Genomic DNA, 22964 nt, shown 5'->3' on the forward strand with positions numbered 1-22964 from the left:
CTGGTGTAAGGTGGTATATCAGTGTGGTTTTGATTTGAATTTCCCTGATGGCTAATGATGTTGAACATTTTTTCATGTGTCTGTTAGCCATTTGTATGTCTCCTACCCAAAAGACCACAGATGTAGTGAAAAGAAAGGCCATATGCACCCCAGTGTTCATAGCAGCAATGTTGACAACAGCCAAACTGTGGAAGGAGCTGAGATGCCCTTCAACAGATGAATGGATAAAGAAGATGTGGTCCATATATACAATGGAATATTATTCAGCCATCAGAAAGGATGAATACCCAACATTTGCATCAACATGAATGGAACTGGAGGAGATTATGCTGAGTGAAATAAGTCAAACAGAGAAAGACAGTTGTCATATGGTTTCACTTATTTGTGGAACATAGGCAATAGCATGGCGGACATTAGGAGAAGGAAGGAGAAAATGAAGGGGGGAAATCAGAGGGGGAGACAAACCATGACAGACTGTGGACTCTGGGAATCAAACTAAGGGTTTTAGAGGGGGGCGGGGGATGGATGAGCACAGTGATGGGTATTAAGGAGGGCACGAATTGCATGGAGCACTGGGTGTTAACATGCAAACAATGAATCATGGAACACTACATCAAAAACTAATGATGTACTGTATGGTGGCTAACATAACATAATAAAAAAATTATAATAATTTAAAAATCTTTTAAAAAGAAGAAGGTACTCAAATCAATAACCTAGCGTAAGGAACTAGAAAAAGAAAGGAAAAAAATCCAAAATTCAAAGCAAGTGGAAGGAAAGAAAGAATGACCATTAGAGCAGAAGTAAATGAAATAGAACCTAGAAAAGCAAGAGAGAAAACCAACTAATCCAGAAGTTGGTTTTTCTGAAAAATCAACAAAATTGAAAAATTGCTAAGTAGACTGACCAAGATACAGAGAGAAGACTCGAAGTAATAAAATCCGGAATGAAAGAACATTACTATCAGTCTTACAGAAGAAAGCAATATTATAAGGAAATACTGTGAACAGCTTTATACAAGAAATTAGATAACGTAGGTGAAATTGACAAATTTCTTTTTTTTTTTTTTAAGATTTATTAGAGAGAGAGAGGGGGCACAAGCTGGGGGAGAAGGAGGCTGTCTGCTAAGTGGGGAGCGCAATGTGGGTCTTGATCATGACCTGAGCTGAAGGCAGACGCTCACCTGATTGAGCCACCCAGGCGCCCCTAAATTGACAAATTTCTAAAAAGACGTTACCAGTATTCTTTCAAGAAGAGAACGAAAATCCAGATAGATGATTAACAAATACAGAGATTGAATTAGTAAAAGAACAAAAGCAAACTTCTCACACAGAAGAGCCCAGAACTAGATGGCTTCCCTGGTGAATTCTACCAAATGTTTAAAGATGAAATAAATAGGGGACGCCTGGGTGGCTCAATTGGTTAAGTGTCTGCCTTTGGCTCAATTCATGATCCCAGGGTTCTAGGGTTGAGGGTCCTGGGATTGAGTCCCACATCAGGCTCCTTGCACAGTGGGGGAGCCTGCTTCTCCCTCTACCACTGCTCTCCCTGCTTGTACTCTCTTTCTCTGACAAATAAATAAAATCTTAAAAAAAAAAAAAAAAGATGAAATAGGCAGTGGATAAGGAAACCCAGATGGCTTCGGTACTTTCCTTTTTTCAGGCAGCCAGAAAGATGGTGGACATTCAGACTGAGCATGCCTGCCAAAAGCAGCCAACCATCTTTCAAAATAAGAAGAGGGTTCTGCGTCAAGAAACTGGCAAGGGGAAGCTCCCGCAATACTACAAAAACATTGGTCTGGGCTTTAAGACACCCAAGGAAGCATTGAGGGCACCTATATTGATAAATGCCCCTTTACTGGTAATGTCTCCATCCAAGGGTGGATTCTGTCTGGTGTGGTGACCAAGATGAAGATTCAGAGGACCATTGTCATCTGCCACAACTACCTCCACTACATCTGAAAGTACACCACTTTGAGAACTCCACAAGAACACGTCTGTGCACCTGTCCCCCTGCTTCAGGGATATCGAGATCAGCGACATTGTCACAGTGGGGGAGTGCCGGCCATTGAACAAGACTGTGTACTTCAACATGCCCAAAGTCACGAAGGCCACTGGTACCAAAAAGCAATTCCAGAAGTTCTGAGACTAGACATCTGCACACATGCCTGAAGAAAATAAAGTTATTTTCCCAGTCAAAAAAAAAAAAAAAAAGATAAAATAAGTAACACTAGTACTTCATAAACTTTTACAAAAAATGGAAGCAGGGGGAATACTTCCTGATTCTGTAAGGCCAGTATTACTCTGATACCTAAACCATATAAAGACATCACAAGAAAACTATAGGCCAGTATCATCTATGAATATAGATAAAAGAATTCTCAACAAAGTACTAGCAAACTGAATCCAACAACATATGAGAAGGATTATACACTATAACCAAATAGGATTTGTTCTAGGAAAGCAAGGCCGATTTCAATATATAAAAAACAGTCAATGAGATATACCATATTAATACAATAAAGGGGAAAAAACATGAACATCTCAGTAGATAGAGAAGGAGCGTTTGAGGGGCACCTGGGTGGCTCAGTCGGTTAAGCGTCTGCTTTCAACTCAGGTCTTGATGTCCGGGTCCTGGGATCGAGCCCCGAATCGGGCTCCCTGCTCAGTGGGGAGTCTCCTTCTCTTTCCCTCCGCCCCTCCCCACTACTCGTTCTCTCTCTCTCTCTAATAAATAAATAAAAATCTTTAAAAAAAAAAAGCATTTGACAAAACCCTTTCATGATAAAAAACACTCAACAAACTAGGACTGGAACTTCCTCAACCTGATAAAGACCATCAATGCAAAACCCTCGACTAACATGCTAAATGAGCAAAGACTGAAAGTTTTACCCCTAAGATCAAGAACAAGACAAAGATGTCTGTTTTTGCCAGTTTTGTTCACCACTGTACTAAGGTTCTAGCCAGAGCAATTAGGCCTCCCCCAAAAAAGGGGGGTAATTCCAGTTAGGATGAAATAAAACTATAGCTGTTTAGAGATGACATGGTCCTTGTATATATCATGAAGTTCTGAAAGGGGTCAGACCCAAAAGACTGTGCTATATGATTGCATTCATATGAAATGTCCAGAATAGTCCATAGAGACTGAAAGTAAAATAGTGGTTGCTAGAGGTTGGGGAAAGGGGAAAAGAAGGAAAGACTGCCTATATGGGTATGGGTTTCCTTTTACGTGTGGTAAAAATGTTTTGGAATAATACAGTGGTGATGGTTGCATAACCGTGGTTATGCTAAAAACCACTAAATTGTACACTTAAATTGTGAATCAAAATGGATTCACGGGGCGCCTGGGTGGCTCAGTTGGTTAAGCAACTGCCTTTGGCTCAGGTCATGATCCTGGAGTCCCGGGATCGAGTCCCACATCAGGCTCCCTGCTCAGCAGGGAGTCTGCTTCTCCCTCTGACCCTCCCCTCTCTCATCCTCTGTCTCTCAAATAAATAAATAAATAAAATCTTTAAAAAAAAAAAAAAGATTCACAATTGCTACTTCTCATTTCAATTTATTCACATTTCTCTCTCTCTCTCTTTTTTTTTTTTTTACAAAGGTGAATCTTCTGTTGAATTGGATACCAAATAACATTTATTTTGTTTTGTCATCATTTGTTGTTGTTGTAGTTCTATCATCATTTTTTAATAGAAAGCCCTGGTTTGCCGTAAATTGCAGCCAAACTATGAGAAATCAAATTTTTTTCTGTATGAGCAGTCTCCAACGATGTTTCTGGGGAATCATATATCTTAATGTTATAAAGACAGTTATTAAAACTTAAAAGTAGGTCACCTTTCAGTAATACTTTGTAATTAGTAGCTAGGTAGTATGTTCTAAAGTACAGAACACCTTTTTGGTTTTTAATATTGAAGGTCATTCTGTGCAGGAAGTAGGGTGTGGTTTGTTAGCTTGGATGTGAGGGTAACTGCAAACTGTCGTGGGTGTGGTTAAAACTCCGCCAGCCTGAAGAGATGGAAGTGTTACTAAATCTGCTACTGGCTCTTCTCATCCTGAGTTATTTTTTGATATCATGCTATGTTTTTAACCTTAACGTGACATTATTTAAACTTAAAAAGAAAAATAATGTTTTAAAGCAAGAGGTAAAGCAATGGTGACTGAAGCCAGACTTCATTTTTACCCTGAAAGACTGTGGTGTGTGTTGTTGGCAGCAGCAGAATCCTGTGAGGCTGTATTTGGTCAATAGAGCCGTTTTTCTTCTTGTCCACTCTCTTTCAGCCCTCTAATACCAATAGACAGATTGCTGCATTGTGTCCTTTAGAAGATACTGACACATGGCGAAAAGCCAGTAAAGTAGAATTTGCTTTTAGCTAGAGTCAACCTCCAGTGTGGCGAATGTAATAATTGAGTGGAAAAGAGAATATCCAGGCCAGCCAACATCTGCCTAAAACTGCTGTTTCTGCTTCAGTGTTCAAAGTTAGCATTTAACGGCCTGGAGATGGGTTGAAATGACTAGGATTTACCTTCCGATCACTGTGCATTTTTCTTGTGATGATGGTCCATTGTACTGTAATGTTCTGTATATACATAGGTCGAGAGCACCGTTGGATGCTTACTTTCAAGTGAGCCGGACCCAGCCTCATTTGTCAAGCACCTCTCACAGTTCGGAGACCAGGAATCCTGTCTCTGAAGACTTGCAGGTCTCAAGTAGTTCCAGTTCTGACAGTGATAGCTCTACAGAGCCCGAAGAAGTTGTTGTCCAGGCGGAGGAAACCAGAGCTGTTGTTTTAGAAGGTGAGTATTTTGTTCAGTTTTGGATTCGCAAGGCTAACACCCAGGAAGCTTAGCTCCCAGGACTTGTGTTTTGACACTTTACCTTTTCCCCAGATGTCATCAATTCCTGCTTCATATAGTACAGAGCTTTCACTGGCCATAAGCCTGTGTAGAGGGTTTGATCTAACTTGAAGTGTAATGTGATTTGTGACCCAGTAAGTTGGTCACTTTGTCGTAGCATTTTATATCCTCTTTCATTTTCTTTGACATCCGAGAAGGAAGTAGCTTCTTTATTTAAAAGAAGAGCTTTGTAAATTCGGTACCCTGTCTAGTCTGCCACTCTTGAAGTCCTAGTATAATGTTACGCATTGTGCAAGTAGAACTTTGTTTAGCAGTAGTGGGCAGAGACCCCTTGGGCATATGTCCTGCTTACTTTCTGATACCCCAGATTGTGCTGTTTTCCCACTTAAAGGAACGAGGGCTTCTTGGAGAAATGATTTTCCAAGTCTGGGATAGAAGATACACAAGCTGAGCCTAGGGCATTTAATTGTGCTAGGAAGCAAGGAAGCCATCTCTCATGGAGTCATCATGTCTGTAGGCATGGGAGCAACCTTAAAAGGGCTCCTCGTGGCTTAAGATGGGACATTTTAAACATCAAAATGAATAATGAATGTATTTTTGGATTATGGATTGAAATGTAGATTAAAATACATCAAATCTATTAAAAATATAAATTCCTAATTATGTACTTTTTAAAACCTCATTTATCAGCATCCTAAGTTATTAGAGCCCTGACTTATTACTCTGAAAACTGGTAAATTAAAGGATTAAGCATTGGGCGCCTGGGTGCCTCAGATGGTTAAGTGTCTGCCTTCGGCTCAGGTCATGATCTTAGGGTCCTGGGATCGAGTCCCGCATCGGGCTTCCTGCTCCTTGGGAGCCTGCTTCTCCCTCTGCCTCTCTCTCTCTCTGTCTCTCATGAATAAATAAATAAAATCTTAAAAAAAAATAAATAAAGGATTAAGCATTTATCCTGTTTTTCCTCTGTGAACTTTATTCAGGAAAACCAAATAGTTGATGAAGGAGGTTTGCTTTTGTTAAGACTTTTTTTTTTTCTTTAGAGTAGTTTAAGGTTCACAACAAAATTGAGAAGGCTCAGAGATTTCCCACGTGCATGTCTCCACACATGCATTGCCTCCTCATTATCAGCAACTCACCAGAATGGTGATTTGTTACACAGCATAATCACTCGAAGTCCATAGTTTACCTTAGGGTTCACCTTTGGGTTATACATGTTACAGATTTGGACAAATGTATAATGACATATCCATCATTATATAGAAATTTTCAGTGCCCTAAAAATTCTCTTTGCTTTGGCTATTCCTTCCTTCCACCTATCACTAGGGAAGTTTTTCTAAATGAAAAATTCCAACTAATATTGGAGCAGGAATGATAGGAAAGTCATAATTTCCTGACTCCTAATAAAATTATGTATCTAGGCAAAGATCAGCAGTTGATCCTAAAACCATTAGGTTGAAAGGCTAGTGGGATTCCTTTTAATAGAGGGACCAGGCTGGCACCACCAGACCTTAAGGCCTTTTGATATGTTGCAATCAGAAATATCCAGGGGGGCGCCTGACTTTCTCAGTCAGTGGAGCATGCAACTCCTGATCTTGGTGTTGTAAGTTCGAGCCCCACGTTGGATGTAGAGATTACTTCAAAATAAAATTAAAAAAAAAAAGAAAGAAAAATATCCATAGCACTTAGGAAGTACTGTTGCTGCCCCCCCAAAACCCTGAATCTCCTTAAGACTCTAGATAAAATAACCAGGTTGCACTGTGTACGGGAAGTAGAGGAACAAGGTAAATAATACTTGAAAGATGCAACCATTCAAATCTAAAATGTGGGACATTCTACAAATGGAACATCTAGAAAAAGATCTAAGTGTATATGAAAATGTAGTATAGGGATGCCTAGGTGGCTCAGTCAGTTAAGCATTTGCTTTTTTTTTTTTTAATTTTATTTTTTTAATTTTATTATGTTAGTCACCATACAATACATCATTGGTTTGTTTTTTTTTTTTTAAGATTTTATTCATTTATTCATGAGAGACAGAAAGAGAGAGAAGCAGAGGGAGAAGCAGGCTCCCAAGGAGCAGGGAGCCCAATGTGGGACTTGATCCCAGGACCCTGGGACCATGACCTGAGCCGAAGGCAGACGCTTAACCATCTGAGCCACCCAGGCGCCCACATCATTGGTTTTTGATGTGGTGATCCACGATCCATTGTTAAGCATCTACTTTTGGCTCAGGTTATGATCCCAGGGTTCCAGGGATCGAGCCCCACGTCTGGCTCCCTGCTCATCGGGAAGTCTGCTTCTCCCTTTGCCCCTCACCCCACTCATGCATTCACTCTCTCTCTCTCTCAAATAAATAAAATCTTAGGGGAAAAAAAAAAAAGAAAATTTACTATATTCTAAAGGGACCATCTCAAATCAGTGGGGAAAAGATAGACTTTTAAATTAGTCCTATTGTAAAAACTGGATTGCTAACTGGAAAACAGTAAAACTAGATTCATGGCTCATACTAGGAAATAAGATATAGTGGATCAGGGACCTAGTGTAAAATAAGAAACCATCCTAGTATTAGGAGGAATATATAAGTGATAAAACCCAGAAGTAAGGAGTACTTTGAAATTTAGAGGCAGTACAAGAAAATTGCATTAAAAAATTCTTTTTTAGTTTATGACAGTGAACCAGCATAGATACTTTATGATACCACTTACATAAAATGTCTAGGAAAGGCAAATCTATAGAGAAAAAGTAGATTAGTGATTGCCTGTGGCTGCTGGTGCAGATGGGAAATGATTCTAAGTTGGCATGAGAAATCTTTAGGGGATGATAGAAATGTTTTAAAATTGGATTGTGGTGGGGCACCTGGGTGGCTCAGTTGGTTAAGTGACTGCCTTCGGCTCAGGTCATGATCCCGGAGTCCCGGGATCGAGTCCCGCATCGGGCTCCCTGCTCGGTGGGGAGTCTGCTTCGTCCTCTGACCCTATCCCCTCTCATGTGTTCTCTCTCTCATTCTCTCTCTCTCAAATAAACAAATAAAATCTTTAAAATTGGATTGTGGTGATGCTTGTACAACTCTTTAAATTTACTGTAAATAAAAGTTAGTATCATGAGGAAGCAATCGGTCAAATCCAGGATATAGACATTTTTCACGACAAATGATCAGATTTCTCAAACAAATCAAGGACAAATGAGGTGAATTTTAATTTAGAACTTAGGTTCATCAACAGACATCATTAGGAGAGTGAAATGGGAACCCATTGACTGGAGAAGACATTCATAATACATATATCAGAAAAAGGGCTTATATCTAGGGTGTATAACTTTTGCAGCCTAATAGAAAAATGGGCAAAAGATTTTAAAAGGTACTTCCAAAGGAGGGTAGCCAAATGGCCACTAAATATATAAAAAGACTTTATTAGTCATCAGGGAGATACAAATTAAAACCACAGTGCAGTAACTAATATGCATCCACCACTACAGCTAAAATTTAAGACTGACAATATCACGTATTGGAAAGAATATAAATCGTCCAGACCTCTCATACTCTGCTGGTGGGAGTGTAAATTGGTACAGACATTCAGGTGGTATCTTTACAAACTCATCTGTATATATAAAACCTGCGGCTAAGCAATTCTGCTTCTAGGTATGTAACCAAAGAAAGGAGTACATGTGTTCAATAGAAACATATAAGAATGTAACAGCATTGTTTGTAATGGCAAAAAACTGAAAACTACCCAAATACCCATCAGCAATAGAACAGATAAATGTGATATACTTAACGCAATAAAACACGATACAGTGGTGAAAATAAATGAACCACAACTCCACATGTTAGTATGGAAGAATCTTACGAACAGTGTAGAGTAAAATCAGCAGACACAAAAAAGTTGGATAACTCTGAAATGCTGTTTATATACAAAAGCAGGCAAAAGTCAATAGACGTTCCTAGAATTTAGTAAGGTGGTAACCTTTGGTGGGGGCAAATCATCTCCCCTCTACCCCCAAGAAATAAGGAGGACATAAGGTATAAAAGGCACTCTTGGGGTTTTTGGTGATGTTCTGGTATATAGTTCAGTTTGTGAGAATTCACTGAATGGAATACCGAGGATACACTTTTCTGTATATATATTCCACTTCAGTAAAAGTTTGTGGGGTTTTTTGGTGTTGGGGTTTTTGTTTTTTGGTTCTAGGAGCCAGTTTAAAGGGGCTCCCACAAGCCTATGATGAGATCATTTGAGCCTCAAAAGCAAAAGGACTAAAAATTTAAAATCACCTCCTTGACCATTAATGGAGGTTTTGAAAGGTTGACGAGGAACCTGATAACCCAGGGATCAGACTGGTACCACCCGAACCCAGTATGTGCCTCCTTATGTGCTACAATCAGAAGCAAACAATAAAAGATGTATTCTTGCTGCCCCTTTTCTTGCCAAAGAAGAAAATTGAATCTACCGAAGGCTCTAGATTTAACTGCCAGTTTATAGGAAATATAGGTGATAGAGCAAATAAGTAAGCAGTACCTCAAGGAAGCAGTCAGTCAAATGTGGGCGGTAGGGTATTTCATAAGACAAATGACAAGATATCCTCCAACAAATCAGTGACAGGAAAGGGGTAAAAATTAGTAAAGACGGGACGCCTGGGTGGCTCAGTCGGTTAAGCGTCCGCCTTCGGCTCAGGTCAGGATCCCAGGGTCCTGGGATCAAGTCCCACATCGGGCTCCTTGCTCAGCAGGGAGCCTGCTGCTCCCTCTGCCTGCCGCTCCCCCTGCTTGTGTGCACACTCTCTCTCTCTCTGACAAATAAAATCTTTTTAAAAAAATGAATGAAGGAGAATTGTTAGAGTGAAAAAAAACAGATAAAACAATCAAGCTCGTGGAGGCCTTGCTTAGATTCTGATTGCAATAAATGTGCTGTAAAGAGCAACTTGAAAACAACTGGGAAATTCTGAGTATGAACTGCGTGGATATTAGGCAGTATTAAGGGATTATTGTTACTTTCCTTAGGTATGATAATAATGGTATGTGTAAAATCCTTATCAGTATTACAAAAAAAATTTTTTTAAAGATTTTATTTATTTGACAGAGACACAGTGAGAGAGGGAACACAAGCAGGGGGAGTGGGAGAGGGAGAAGCAGGCTTCCCGCGGAGCAGGGAGCCCGATGCGGGCTCGATCCCAGGACCCTGGGATCACGACCTGAGCCGAAGGCAGACGCTTAACGACTGAGCCACCCAGGCGCCCCTACAAAATTTTTATAAGTGAAATAACATTTTAGAGTTTGTTACTAAGCATTACAAAAGAAAATAATGGGAATGGGGGCTTAGAACAAGATTGGCAAAATACTGATTTGTTTTGAAATTGGGTGATGAGTACTTGTGTGTTACTTACACTGTTCTGTCTACTTTTTATGTATATTTGAAAGTATCCAAAATAAGTTAAAAAATAAATTCACTATTACTACTTGGGGAAATTTACAGCATTATTACCAATGAGAAATGGAAAGCTGTGGTGAGCTAGGCACTCCTGCTAGCCTCTCATACCTGACTTCTGTCTTCTTTTATGCGTTACCTATCTTACTGTTCCTGGAAATGACTTGGCAGAACAAGTAGGAGGTACCTCAGCAGAGCAAGAAGTTACATGTATTGGTGGAGGAGAGACCCACCCCAAACAGGTAATATGAACATCCTTTTAAATGAAATGTTTGGATTTGCATTTAAAGAAGAGGCTGAGGGCTAAAGTGGAAAGCTTGCAGACTCTGTAGGCAGGAGGTCAGGGTGTGAGTCCAGTCTATCTTACTCAGTTATGTGACTGCTTCCTCATAGGTTTAGAAAAGCAGGGATAGAGGTAAGGATAACTTGTCTTGCCTACCTAACAAAGTTAAGTTTTGATTAAAATAGTGGATATGAATACAGTTTATGAAATATCTGGTAGAATATGATTGCTATGTGTTAAACAATTTTTGTTTACAAAGATAACACATAGTCCTTAATATGAGTTATTTACATCAGCCGTGGACTCTGCCAATCTCAAAACATCCTTGACCTACTTTTTGCATGTTTCTATATGGCCTCCATGTTTTTATTTTTTTCTTCTAGAAAAATTTTGTGTGCATGTAAATTTATTTGTGTACGTAAATGTTCTATTTTTTTAATTTACACAAAAGGGAATCTCATTCTTACTAATCATTGCACAGTGTTCAATCATTAAGAAATTTTTAGTTAACTCTTATTTTGTCATGTACACTATAGTTGTTCCCATTTCTTCCTCCCTCTCTTCCTCTTTCCTCCTCCTCCCTCTCTCTTCCTTCCTTCCTTCCTCTGGTACAAATCATGCTGGACTAAGCAGTTTTGTACAGTTGTCTTGCAGGTGTTTGTGACTATTCATGGATGTATTTCTAGCAGAGAGATTGTCTGTGAAAGGAGAGATAGATGTGTTCAGGTTTGATAGATGAAATGCCCGATGGCCCTCTGGAAAGTCTGTGTCACTTTCTACCTGCAGCAACAGTATGGAAGTGCGCCTTTCTCTTCCTTAACCCTCAGCATTGCTTGGTGTCATCACACATCAGTTTATACCACCTAATAAATGAAAAAATGGTTTCTTACCTTAATTTGCATTTTTTAATTATAAATGAACACTTACGAACCATTTGTATTCTTTTTATAAGCTGTTTCTATCCTTTCTTTGTTTTTCTGGGTTTCTTTTACATATTTTCTATTCAAGTATTTTATAACTATTTGACTTGATTATGAACCTAATTTTGAATGTTTAACAACCTACTCTTCCGTGTTTTTGGTTATTCAGGTAACTGCTAGATTTGTTTTGTTTTTTTAATGTCTTTGTAAAGATAGCTCCTTTTCTTCATTTGAATGAAAAAAAAAACCCAAGAATTTCATCAGATCAAAGGGAAGTAATATTTTCATGGCTTCTATGAAACATTTGAACAGATTGCACTTTACAAAGAATGACAAGTGATTCAGAGGTGTTGCAGTTTTTCGGCAGCGTTTTCAGTTGGGTTTGTATTGTCTTTGTGTGGTTTTGTTGATTTGATAGAGTTGCACATCCTCTTCAAGACTGATTTTGTATTTTCTCTAATTTGAATATATTCTGGTTTCCATCTAGTCTCCCCAGAAGACCAACCCTCTTCTACCTTCTGTTTCTATGGATGATGAAGACGGGGACACTTGCACAATATGTTTTGAACATTGGACCAATGCTGGGGATCACCGACTCTCAGCATTACGCTGTGGACACCTCTTTGGGTATAAGTGCATTTCTAAGTGGCTGAAGGGCCAGGCAAGAAAATGTCCCCAGGTAAGAACCATAGATAAGGACTGAGCCTGTGCACAGTCAACGTGTTAAGTCAGGAGGATTCCTAGAACCACACTAATTTTATCTTGGGCTCTTTAGTGCAACAAGAAAGCCAAGCACGGTGACATTGTTGTTCTTTATGCCCGAACCCTGAGAGCTCTGGACACTAGTGAACAGGAGCGCATGAAAAGGTAGGTGGCAAGAATCTACCTACTTGGCAAATCTGAAAAAGGAGGTATGAGTCACTCTTAATGTGGTTGTAAGGCTTTACTTGCATTGTGACGGGGGAGTTTCTGGGGGATCACTGGCAGTCTGTCTCACATTGTGATTTATAATACATGTCTGATATCTTCTGAAGGAGGTCTGCATGGTTTGCTCTCCATACAGCATTAAAAATGAGGTTTTGGAGTAACAACTAATTGTGACTTCAGCTAGCTCAATGAATGTGGGCCCCAGGCTTATTGAATGTGTACCTTCTCAGCCATAGAATGGGGGAGCCTACCTAACAGTGAAGTTGATGCACAGAAAGCAGAGCTGGGAAGTGGAGAAAGATTCATGGCCCTTGATTCAGCCATGCCTAAAGTTAGACTCCAATGGATTTCTCAGTTATCTAAGTCAATACATTGGTTTTCAGTTTTAGTTTGCCCGCTTAAATAAAGTTTCTATCATATAATCTAGGGAGTATTGACCAATGTTTCATCACATAACATTTTCATTCTGGGAAAACTGACACCTAGGTCATGAAAAACTCATTCCTTGAAAGAAGGGGAAGAGTGCTCGCTTTGGCAACACATACACGGAAGAAGAATAACAGGTGGTAACTGTGCCACTTCTGTACCTCACGTAAGCCTCCGCTTTCAGAGCCTGAGTGCTGTGTGCTGATTGGAACAGGTAGATTCAGAAGGCATAGAGCAGCTGTTCTTTCTGCAGGAGCACTTAGCTATCCCCAAAAACTTAGAATCAGCTCTAATACTTAAGCTGGCAGTAACATGACCTGGGGAAGCCAAGACCGGGGTGTCTTAAGCCCTCCCCCAGTCAAAAGTCATAGAGAAACCTGTAACCCTCCAGTAATACCTCACACCTGGTGTGGGCAGCAGACCCAAGCAGAAAGGTTCCCTGGAATTTTTGTAGCTTATTCAGATTCTTCTCTAGGGTTTACATTTCCTGCCTGCCTGTCCTTCTAAATACCATGAACATTTAATCAGGGATTCCTTGTCTTACTCTTTGTAGACAATTTATAACCACTTGGAATTTCCAAGTCTTAGTTTCCTCTTCCCTACAGTAGGCTTAATGATACCTCAAACAAAACAACAACAAAAAAGAGAATCTGGCGCATTATTTAAGTGTTGCCATATTTTGCTGCTCCTGTCCCTAAGCCCTCCTACAACAGCACTCTCTACAGAAAATTCATGAGTGAGGCTTTGCACATGTAGTGCAATGTAAGAAATTATCAGGATTTTGGAAGCCCAAGAACAGTTGCTAATAACACTGCTTAAAATAAACTTTAAGAACATTAAAAAAATAAAAATACCTACCGAGAGAGTGCAGGGACCGGGGTTTCCTCCCAGTGCTGCTGTTAAGAATGTACACCGACACAACTATTTAGAGAGACCCTTGACCCTGTGCTTCAAAAGCATTTAAAACTAATTCTACTTTAGGCATTTATTCTAAAGGAACGATTTGTGAAGAAGTGTGTGCAGAGATTTACTAATGGGGGGCACCTGGCTGGCTCAGTTGGTGGAGCATGCAACTCTTGATCTCAGGATTATAAGTTCAAGCCCCATATTGGGTGTAGTGATTATTTAAAAGTAAAATCCTTAGGGGCACATGGATGGTGGCTCAGTCAGTCAGACGTCTGACTCTTGGTTTCAGCTCAGGTTGTGATCCCGTGGGTCGAGAGATCAAGCCCCACGTCACTCTGCACTCAGTGGGGAATCTGCTTGAGATTCTCTCCCTCTGCCCCTTCGCCCACTCTCGTGAGCTCGCTCTCTCTCTCTCTCTCTCTAAAATGAATAAATCTTTTTAAAAACAAATAGGGGCGCCTGGGTGGCTCAGTTGGTTAAGCATCTGCCTTTGGCTCAGGTCATGATCCCAGAGTCCTGGGATAGAGCCTCGAGTCGGGCTCCCTGCTCAGCAGGGTGTCTGCTTCTCCCTCTGCCCCTCCCCCCACTCATGCTCTCTTTCGCTCTCTCTCAAATTAATAAATAAAAAAATAAAATCTTTAGAAGTAAATAAATAAATCATTTTTTAACAAAACAAAAAGATTCACTTCATGAGACTTTCCATTTAAGCATTGTTAATCCAAATCAAGAGAATTAATTGGTTGAGTAAACTGGCATATCCAGTGATGGAATACTACACATTTATTTAAACTGATGTTAAAGTGTATGTAATATTTTGTCATGTGAAAGCACATTATGGTGATTATATTTTTGTGAAATAGAAAAAATACTACAGGTAGTCACTGAGTAGTGGAATTACAGATGATTTTAATTTTCTTCTTTATTTTTTCTCGTTTGGTCCAACAAATACTTGGTCCAATAAATATTTAGTGTTTTTACATGGCAGCATTGTGAAGAGGCTAATTTTGTTGAAAAAGCTAACTTTGTAGGCACGGTTGTTAAGATATGAGTATATTTAAAACTTTGCTGATTATTCAAAGAACTCCCAAGAAACAGGGCGCCTGGGTGGCTCAGTTGGTTGGGCGACTGCCTTCGGCTCAGGTCATGATCCTGGAGTCCCGGGATTGAGTCCCGCATCGGGCTCCCTGCTCGGCGGGGAGTCTGCTTCTCCCTCTGACCCTCCTCCCTCTCATGCTCTATCTCATTCTCTCTCTCAAATAAATAAATAAAATCTTTAAAAAAAAAAAAAGAAAAGAACTCCCAAGAAACAGAAATCCAGGACCAGTTGGCTTTACAGGTGAATTCTACCAAACATTTAAAGAAGAGTTAATACTTACTCTTTTTTAAGGATTTATTTATTTATTTTAGTGGGGTGGGGCAGAGGGAGAGAGAATTCTGAAGCAGACTCCCCGCTGAGTGTGGAGCCCAACACAGGGCTTGACCCCAGGACCCCAGGATCATGACCTGAGCCCTAATCAAGACTCGGCCCCTTAACTGACTAAGCTACCCCGGCGCCCCAATACCTAATTCTTTTCAAACTTTTTCAAAAAATAGAAGAGGAAGGAAAAGTTCCAAATTCATTTTATGAGTCAGTGTCACCCTGATACCAATACCAGATAAAGACACCACAAAAAAAAGAGAACTACAGGCCAATATCTCTGATGAATATAGGTGCAGAAATCCTCAACAAAGTATTAGCAAACCAAATCCAACAATATATTAAAAAAAAAATCATTCACCATGATCAAGTGGGATTTATTCCCAGGATGCAGGGTGGTTCATTATTCACAAATTAATGTGATATATCATCTCAATAAGAGAAAGGATAAAAACCAAATAATCATTTCAAAAGATGCAAAAAAAATTTGACAAAATACAACATCCATTCATGATAAAAATCTCAAAAAGTAGGTGTAGAGGGAACAGACTTCAACATAATAAAGGCCTTATATGAAAAGCCCCACAGCTATATCATCCTTAATGGGGGGGAAAGTGGGATCTTTTCTCTTAAGGTCAGGAACAAGACAAGGATATCCACTCTCACCACAGCGATCAGATAAAATAAATAAAATAAAAGACATCCAAATTGGTAAGGAAGAAGTAAAACTTCACTATTTGCTGATGATATGGTACTGTACGTAGAGAACCCAAAGATTCCACCAAAAAACTGCCAGAACTGATAAATGAATTCAGTAAATTTGCAGAAAGAAAAATCAATGTACAGAAAACCATTCCATTTCTATACACTAATAATGAAGCAGCAGAAAGAGAAGTTAAGAAAATAATCCCATTTATAATTGTACCAAAAATAATGAAATACCTAGGAATAAACTTAAGAGAAAGACCTATACTCTGAAAACTATAAAACATTGATGAAAGAAATTGAAGATGGCACAAATGGAAAGACATTCCATGCTCATGGATTGGAAGAACAAATATTGTTAAAATGTCTATGCTACCCAAAGTAATCTACACAGTTACTGTAATCCCTATCAAAATACCAACAGCATTTTTCACAGAACTGGAACAAACAATCCTAAAATTTGTATGGAATCCTAAAAGAAAAAACTGGAGGTATCACAATTCCAGAGTTCAAGTTATATTACAAAGCTGTAGTAGTCAAAACAGTATGGTATTGGCACAAAAACAGTCACAAAGTTTAATGGAACAGAATAGAAAACCCAGAAATGAATCCACAATTACATGATCAATTACTCTTTGATATAGCAGGAAAGAATATGCAATGAGGAAAGAGACCGTCTCTTCAACAAATGGTGTTGGGAAAGCTGGACAGCAACATGCAAAAGAATGAAACTGGACCACTTTCTTATACCATACACAAGAATAAACTCAAAATGGATTGAGGACCTAAATGTGAGACCTGAAACCATAATAAAGCCTAAAAAAGAGCATAATTACACTGACATCAGCAGTAGCAACATCTTTCTAGCTAGGTCTCCTGAGGCAAGGGAAACAAACGCAAAAATAAACTACTGGGACTGCATCAAAATAAAAAGCTTCTGCACAGCAAAGGAAACACCAACAAAAAACAACCTACTGAATGGGAGGAGATAATTTGGAAATGACCTATCTGATAAAGGGTTAGTATCCAAAATATATAAAGAACTTGTATAACTCACTACCCTAAAAACAAATAATCCAGTTTTTTTAAAAATGGGCAGACAACATGAACACACATTTCTCCAAAGAAGACATCCAGATGGCCAACAGACACATGAAAAGATGCTCAATATCACTCATCATTGGGGAAATGCAAATCAAAACTATGAGATATCCCCTCATATCTGTCAGAATGGCTAAAAATCAAAAACAGAAGAAACAACAGGTGTTGACGAGGATGTGGAGAAAAAAGAACCCTCTTGCACTGTTGGTAGGAATGCACACTGGAGCCACTGTGGAGACAGTATGGAGGTTCCTCAAAAAATTTAAAATAGAAATACCATATGATCCAGTAATCACACTGCTGTTTAACCATAGAATACAAAAACACTAATTCAAAGGGATGTATGCATTATTTTACAATAGCCAAAGTATGGAGGCAGCCCAAGTGGAGATGAATGGATAAAGAAGAGGTGGTACACACACACACACACACACACACGAATATTATTCAGCCACAAAAAAGAATGAAATCTTGCCTTATGCAACAACACGGATGGAGCTGGAGAGTGTAATACTAAATGAAATAAGCCAGTCAGAGAAAGACAAATACCGTATAATTTCATGCATATGTGGAATTTAAGAAATAAAATAAATGAGCAAAGGGGGGGGGGAACAGACTTTTTTAAGATATTATTTATTTGATAGAGAGAGACACAGCAAAAGAGGGAACACAAGCAGGGGCAGAGGAAGGGGGAGAAGCAGGCTTCCCGCAGAGCAGGGAGCCCAGTGCGGGACTCGATCTCAGGACCCCGGGATTATGACCTGAGCTGAAGGCAGACACTTAACGACTGAGCCACCCAGGCACCCCAAAAAACAGACTCTTAACTATAGAGAACAAACAGATGGTTACCAGAGGAGATGGGGGTGGGGGATGGGTGAAATAGGTGAAGGGGATTACGAGTACACTTACCTTGATGAGCACTGAGTAATACATGGAATTGTTGAATCACTGTATTGTACACCTGAAACTAATATAACACTGTGTTAACTACGCTGGAGTTAAAAATAAACTTCTGGTTACTATAATCAATCAGTATGCTTCCTATCCTTTTTAGAAAATGAGAACATTTTGAAAATGCCAGTAAATACAGAAACTTAATAAAATGAACACCCTTATACTGGACTTTATGAGATCTTAACAAATTGCCATATTTGTTTTAGGCCTTAAAAAAATAAATCATTATAGGTAAAGCAAAAGCTTCCTTGTGAATTTCATTGTCCTTAATTCCATCTCTTTCCCCAGAGGATCTATAATCATAAATCATATATAGTATGATTTAGAGTTTTTACACTTTATGCAAATGTTATTAGATTATAATTTTCCTCTGTAATTTGTTTTTTTGTTTGTTTTTTAAAAATTTTATTTATTTAGGGGCGCCTGGGTGGCTCAGTCGTTAAGTGTCTGCCTTCGGCTCAGCTCATGATCCCAGGGTCCTGGGATCGAGCCCCACATCGGGCTCCCTGCTCTGCGGGAAGCCTGCTTCTCCCTCTCCCACTGTCCCCTGTTTGTGTTCCCTCTCTCGCTGTGTTTCTCTGTCAATTAAATAAATAAATAAAATCTTAAAAAAAAAATTTTTTTTGTTTATTTGAGAGAGAAAGAGCATGAGAGCAGGGTGAGGGGCAGAGGAAGAAGTAGACTCCCCGCTGAGCAGGGAGTCTGATGTGGGGCTTGATCCCAGGAGCCTGGGATCATGACCTGAGCTGAAGGCAGATGCTTAACCAACTGAGCCACCCAGGAGCCCTGTTTTTTTGTTTAGAATTATGTTTGGGGTACATATCGTAGTTGGGATAGTTCTAGCTTATTCATTCTAACTCCTGTAGAGTGTTCTAGTTCTCTAATTTAGAATTTCTCTATATGTGTTTTGTATTGGTGGACAGTTAAGGTGGTTTCCAGTTTTTGTTACTATAAGCCATCGTGCAAAGAGATGGGCAAAAGTCTCCTTATGTGTAGAAATGGAATTACTTTATCATAGGTCACATGTAATTTCAACTTCACTAGATACTGTCAAATTGTTCTTCCAAGAAGCTGTTTCCAATTTGCACTCCCACCAGCAAAAGTAAGATTTCTCATTTTTTTCATACCCTTGTCCGCTTTGTGTTACCAGACTTAAGTTTTGACAGTCTTATGGAGTCAAGTAGTATTTATTTAATTTGTATATCCTCAGTTATTAATGAAGTTGGACATACTCATCTGTGAATTTTGTTTTTTATCTTTTGTTCATTTGTATTGAGCAAAATATATTGCTTATTTTTTACTGATGTACAGTTCATTGTGTTTCCTTATACAGTTGACCTGGGGACTAGAGGCACCAACCCCTCACACAGTCAAAAATCCACATTTAACTTCTTTAACTCCCCAAAACCTTAACCTTAATAGCCTACTGTTGACTAGAAACCTTACTGGTAACATATATTGATTAACATATATTTTATATGTTATATGTATTATGTACTGTATCCTTACAATAATACCTAACTTTTTCTTAATTTTTTCCGCATTTCTAGGCTACACAGCTACACATTTCTAGGTTTATCTATGAGTTTTTTCAAATTGTTGCAAATCTCAAAAAAAATTTTCCAGTGTATTTATAGAAAAATAATCCACTGTAAGTGGACCAGCACAGTTCATTCCAATTTTAGTATATGTGCTGCCGAAGCGAGCACATCCAGCACAGTTCAAACCCATGTTGTTCGGGGTCACCTACGCTGATTCTTTGCTGGTTGTGTATATTGCAAGTAGCATCTCCCATTCTATGGCTTGTCTCTTTAACTTGTTTATGTTTTCTTTTGTTGAACATGAGTTTTTAATTTTAATGCAGTCAAATTTTACCTCTTGTTTTTTGTTTCTTTGCCCACTGCTTCAAGGTCATAAAGACATAACGTCGTCTTCTAAAGGTTCTTCAGAAATTTTGCTTTTTATGTAGGTTTTAAATATTTTTTAAATATAGTTTTATGGATAACCAGGTGTTGTAGCATAACTATTAAGTCATGTGTTCTTCCTCTGTAAGTTTGCATTGCTGCCTTTATCCTAGATTAAGTTTTTGTATATGAATGGACTACTTTTAGGTTCCATGGTCTCTTTGTTAATTCTTGCCCCAGTATTCCGAAGTTATAATTTAGTGTAGTTTTAAAATACCTCCTCCCACCTTGTTCTTCAAATTGACTTTAGTATTCTTGGCATTTTGCTCTTAATTTTAAAACTAGTTTCCTAAGTTCCATTTAATGCAATTTCAATCAGGATTTCAAAGGGAAAAGTTCCCTTTGAAATCCTGATTGAAATTGCATTAAATTTTTTGAGTAACTTGAGAAGTTCTGTCTTGATGATTTTGAGTCGTTCCAGCTGTGAACATTATATAATAACCTTCCTTCCACTTATTCACTGTCTTCTTGTGCCTTTTACAAGTGTACTTCGCTTCATAAAGCTCTTGCATGCTCTTTAACTTTATTCCTAGGTTGCTATTTTTAGAATTGCTCTTGTGAATGATTTTTTTTCTGTTACATTTACTAATCAGTTATCTGGCATATGGGAAATGCTGTTGATCTAAATTTTTTGTTTTAGTTCATTTATTGTTTTAGTTCATTTATTTTTTCAGTATTCTGTATACCCACCGGGGGGCTTGAGCTCAGTGACTCTGAGATCAAGAATCACGCATTTCTCTGACTGAGCCAGCTAGGCACCCCAATCTAATTTCTTGATCTTAATTCCAGCGCATAGTTTGTGGGTTCTCTTAAACTTTCCATGAAGATAAATAGGGCAGCTTTATCCCTTCCTTTCCAGTTTTCATCTTTTTTCTATCCTATCTTACTGAGTGTAAATTTTTTTTTTTTTTTGCATATTTTGAAGTGTCTTTAGGTACATGCAAATTTATAACTTATTCTTGGTGAATGTATGTTTTTCATTATGCGTTATTCCTCTTTATGCCTATTGATGTTTTTTGTTTGTTTTAAGATTTTATTTATTTATTTGACAGAGAGACACACAGCGAGAGAGGGAACACAAGCAGGGGGAGTGGGAGAGGGAGAAGCAGGCTTCCCGCGGAGCAGGGAGCCCGATGTGGGGCTCCGTCCCAGGACCCTGGGATCATGACCTGAGCTGAAGGCAGACGCTTAATGACTGAGCCAACTAGGCGCCCCTATTCATGCTTTTAAATTCTAACTGATCTTAGCATTTTCCCCAGTATATACCTTCTATCTTTTTAACTTCAGCCTCATTTTTGTAGTGTTATTTAATTTCAGTATCTGATGAACAACTGGTAACTTATTGTTTTCTTTTAATCCAACAGATGACCTTGGTCTTTTAACATTGTCATTTTACTCTTATAATTTGGCCCTAACTCGAGCAGTGGGTTTGCCTCTGTTCCTTCATTTGGCACTTTTGTATTTTTGGTCTCATTTCCTAGTAAGCGCCAGATTCCTGGTCATCACTGCCTGCATTAATGCTGAATCCCAGTGACTCCTGAGTTCAGCCCTACATGCTCCTTTTCTGTAGTGTTTCTGGATGTGAGAGATTTTTTCTTTTGTTATATTTTCTTCACCATCGTGATGTATTTACAGCAAAGCGTGTGTATGTAGCATGAACTTAATCTGACATCTTGTTGGGAAGTCTTCTGTGGCCTTCCTAATATTCACCTGTTGCTGGCTTCCCTTTCTAGTTCCTTACTGAAGGAGCAGATGCTTAGGAAGCAGGCCGAGTTAGAATCGGCGCAGTGCCGGCTCCAACTTCAAGTCCTCACTGATGAATGCAGTAAGCTTCATAGTCGTGTCCAGGTAGGTTGCCCATCCTAATCCAGAGAACTTTGGGGATAGGAATGGAAAAGGAATCTAGATGGAACTTTGGTTCATCTTAGATACAAATAAGGATTTACCAAGTTTTTCAGGAAATAAATAAGACCAACTCTTTATTCTATTTTTGATTAGAGCATTTGTTAGAATTATACACTCTTGAGGACGAATTCTACAATTTGAACTTGGAACAAATTAAACAGTCGGCTGTTAATTCAAATTTTAAGTAATTTTACTTCCCTGAATCTACCAATAAACTGAGGGGTTTAGCCAAGATGACCATTGAAGACTTTCAGCCCTCCTATTTTCTGATCTGTGCTCTTGTTGGCTCAGTTTCTTTTTAAAATACTGGGAGAATGGCAGCAGGGCTCTGGGACTCATGTCAGCATTTCCATATAACAGAGAAGAAACGTTCCCATGTGAAATGAAGGAATTGTGCATGAGGGGAATATCAGACAAAAAGACTTCACATTTACAACATTGTTTTCATTTTAGGACTTGCAGAAGCTTATTGTGCAGCATCGGGATCAGATTTCACAGTCCCCCGGGGGCTCCCAAGCACGTTTCCTGAACTGCCTGCCCTCCAGCCAGAACCAGCACAAGTACCATTTCCAGAAGACCTTCACAGTGTCTCAGACAGGAAACTGCCGCATCATGGCATACTGCGATGCTCTGAGCTGCCTGGCGGTGTCACAGCCTTCTCCTCAGGCCTCTTTCCTGCCAGGTGAACAATCCAGCACCTCAGCTTTCATGTTCATTATTCGACTTTATTTATTTCTCTCGTCTCTTTTTTGTAGAATCCAGGACTTGCTAGTGGGTGAAAGCTGACCACAGCCCACCAAATCACCTTTCCTAGTCTGTTAATGCAGATACTCTAAGGTGCTGCAAAGATATTGTCCATTGGCTTCATTCTGTACATGTTATTCACCAAAAGCCCAGGAATGCTAATTAATAACTGTGATAAAGTAAGAGAAGATAGGGTACTTGGAAGCATGGGTTACTCGTATAGTCCAAGGAAAAGGACAGCACTCCCTGTCTGTCCCATTAAAGTCACAAGTTCATGGGGGCACCTGACTGGCTCAGTCAGTAGAGTATGAGACTTGAATTTGAGCCCCATGTTGGGTGTAGAGATTACTTAGAAAAAAATTTTGTTTAATAAAAATTAAATAAGGTTACAGATTCATTTTAGACTAGAGATTTTTTTTTAAGATTTTATATTTTTTAAAGTAAT

The 22964-nt window shown here is 39.1% G+C and overlaps 1 protein-coding gene and 1 pseudogene across 1 annotated transcript in view; both read left to right on the forward strand.

The window, feature by feature from the left end:
- The window catches only part of RFWD3 (ring finger and WD repeat domain 3), a 48517-nt gene that overhangs the window by 14816 nt on the left and 10737 nt on the right, over positions 1-22964 (forward strand). The window contains exons 3-8 of the mRNA XM_045890744.2: positions 4591-4793; positions 10439-10509; positions 11958-12149; positions 12246-12337; positions 21604-21718; positions 22229-22457. Coding sequence (XP_045746700.1) covers positions 4591-4793; positions 10439-10509; positions 11958-12149; positions 12246-12337; positions 21604-21718; positions 22229-22457 — 902 coding nt within the window. The remainder of the gene's footprint in view (positions 1-4590; positions 4794-10438; positions 10510-11957; positions 12150-12245; positions 12338-21603; positions 21719-22228; positions 22458-22964) is intronic.
- Positions 535-2974, forward strand: LOC129046288 (small ribosomal subunit protein uS17-like; annotated as a pseudogene).

This window comes from Mirounga angustirostris, unplaced genomic scaffold (genome assembly GCF_029215605.1).
Source record: "Mirounga angustirostris isolate CCGP_5_RB_7025 unplaced genomic scaffold, mMirAng1.0.hap1 SCAF_16, whole genome shotgun sequence".
NCBI lineage: Eukaryota > Metazoa > Chordata > Mammalia > Carnivora > Phocidae > Mirounga > Mirounga angustirostris.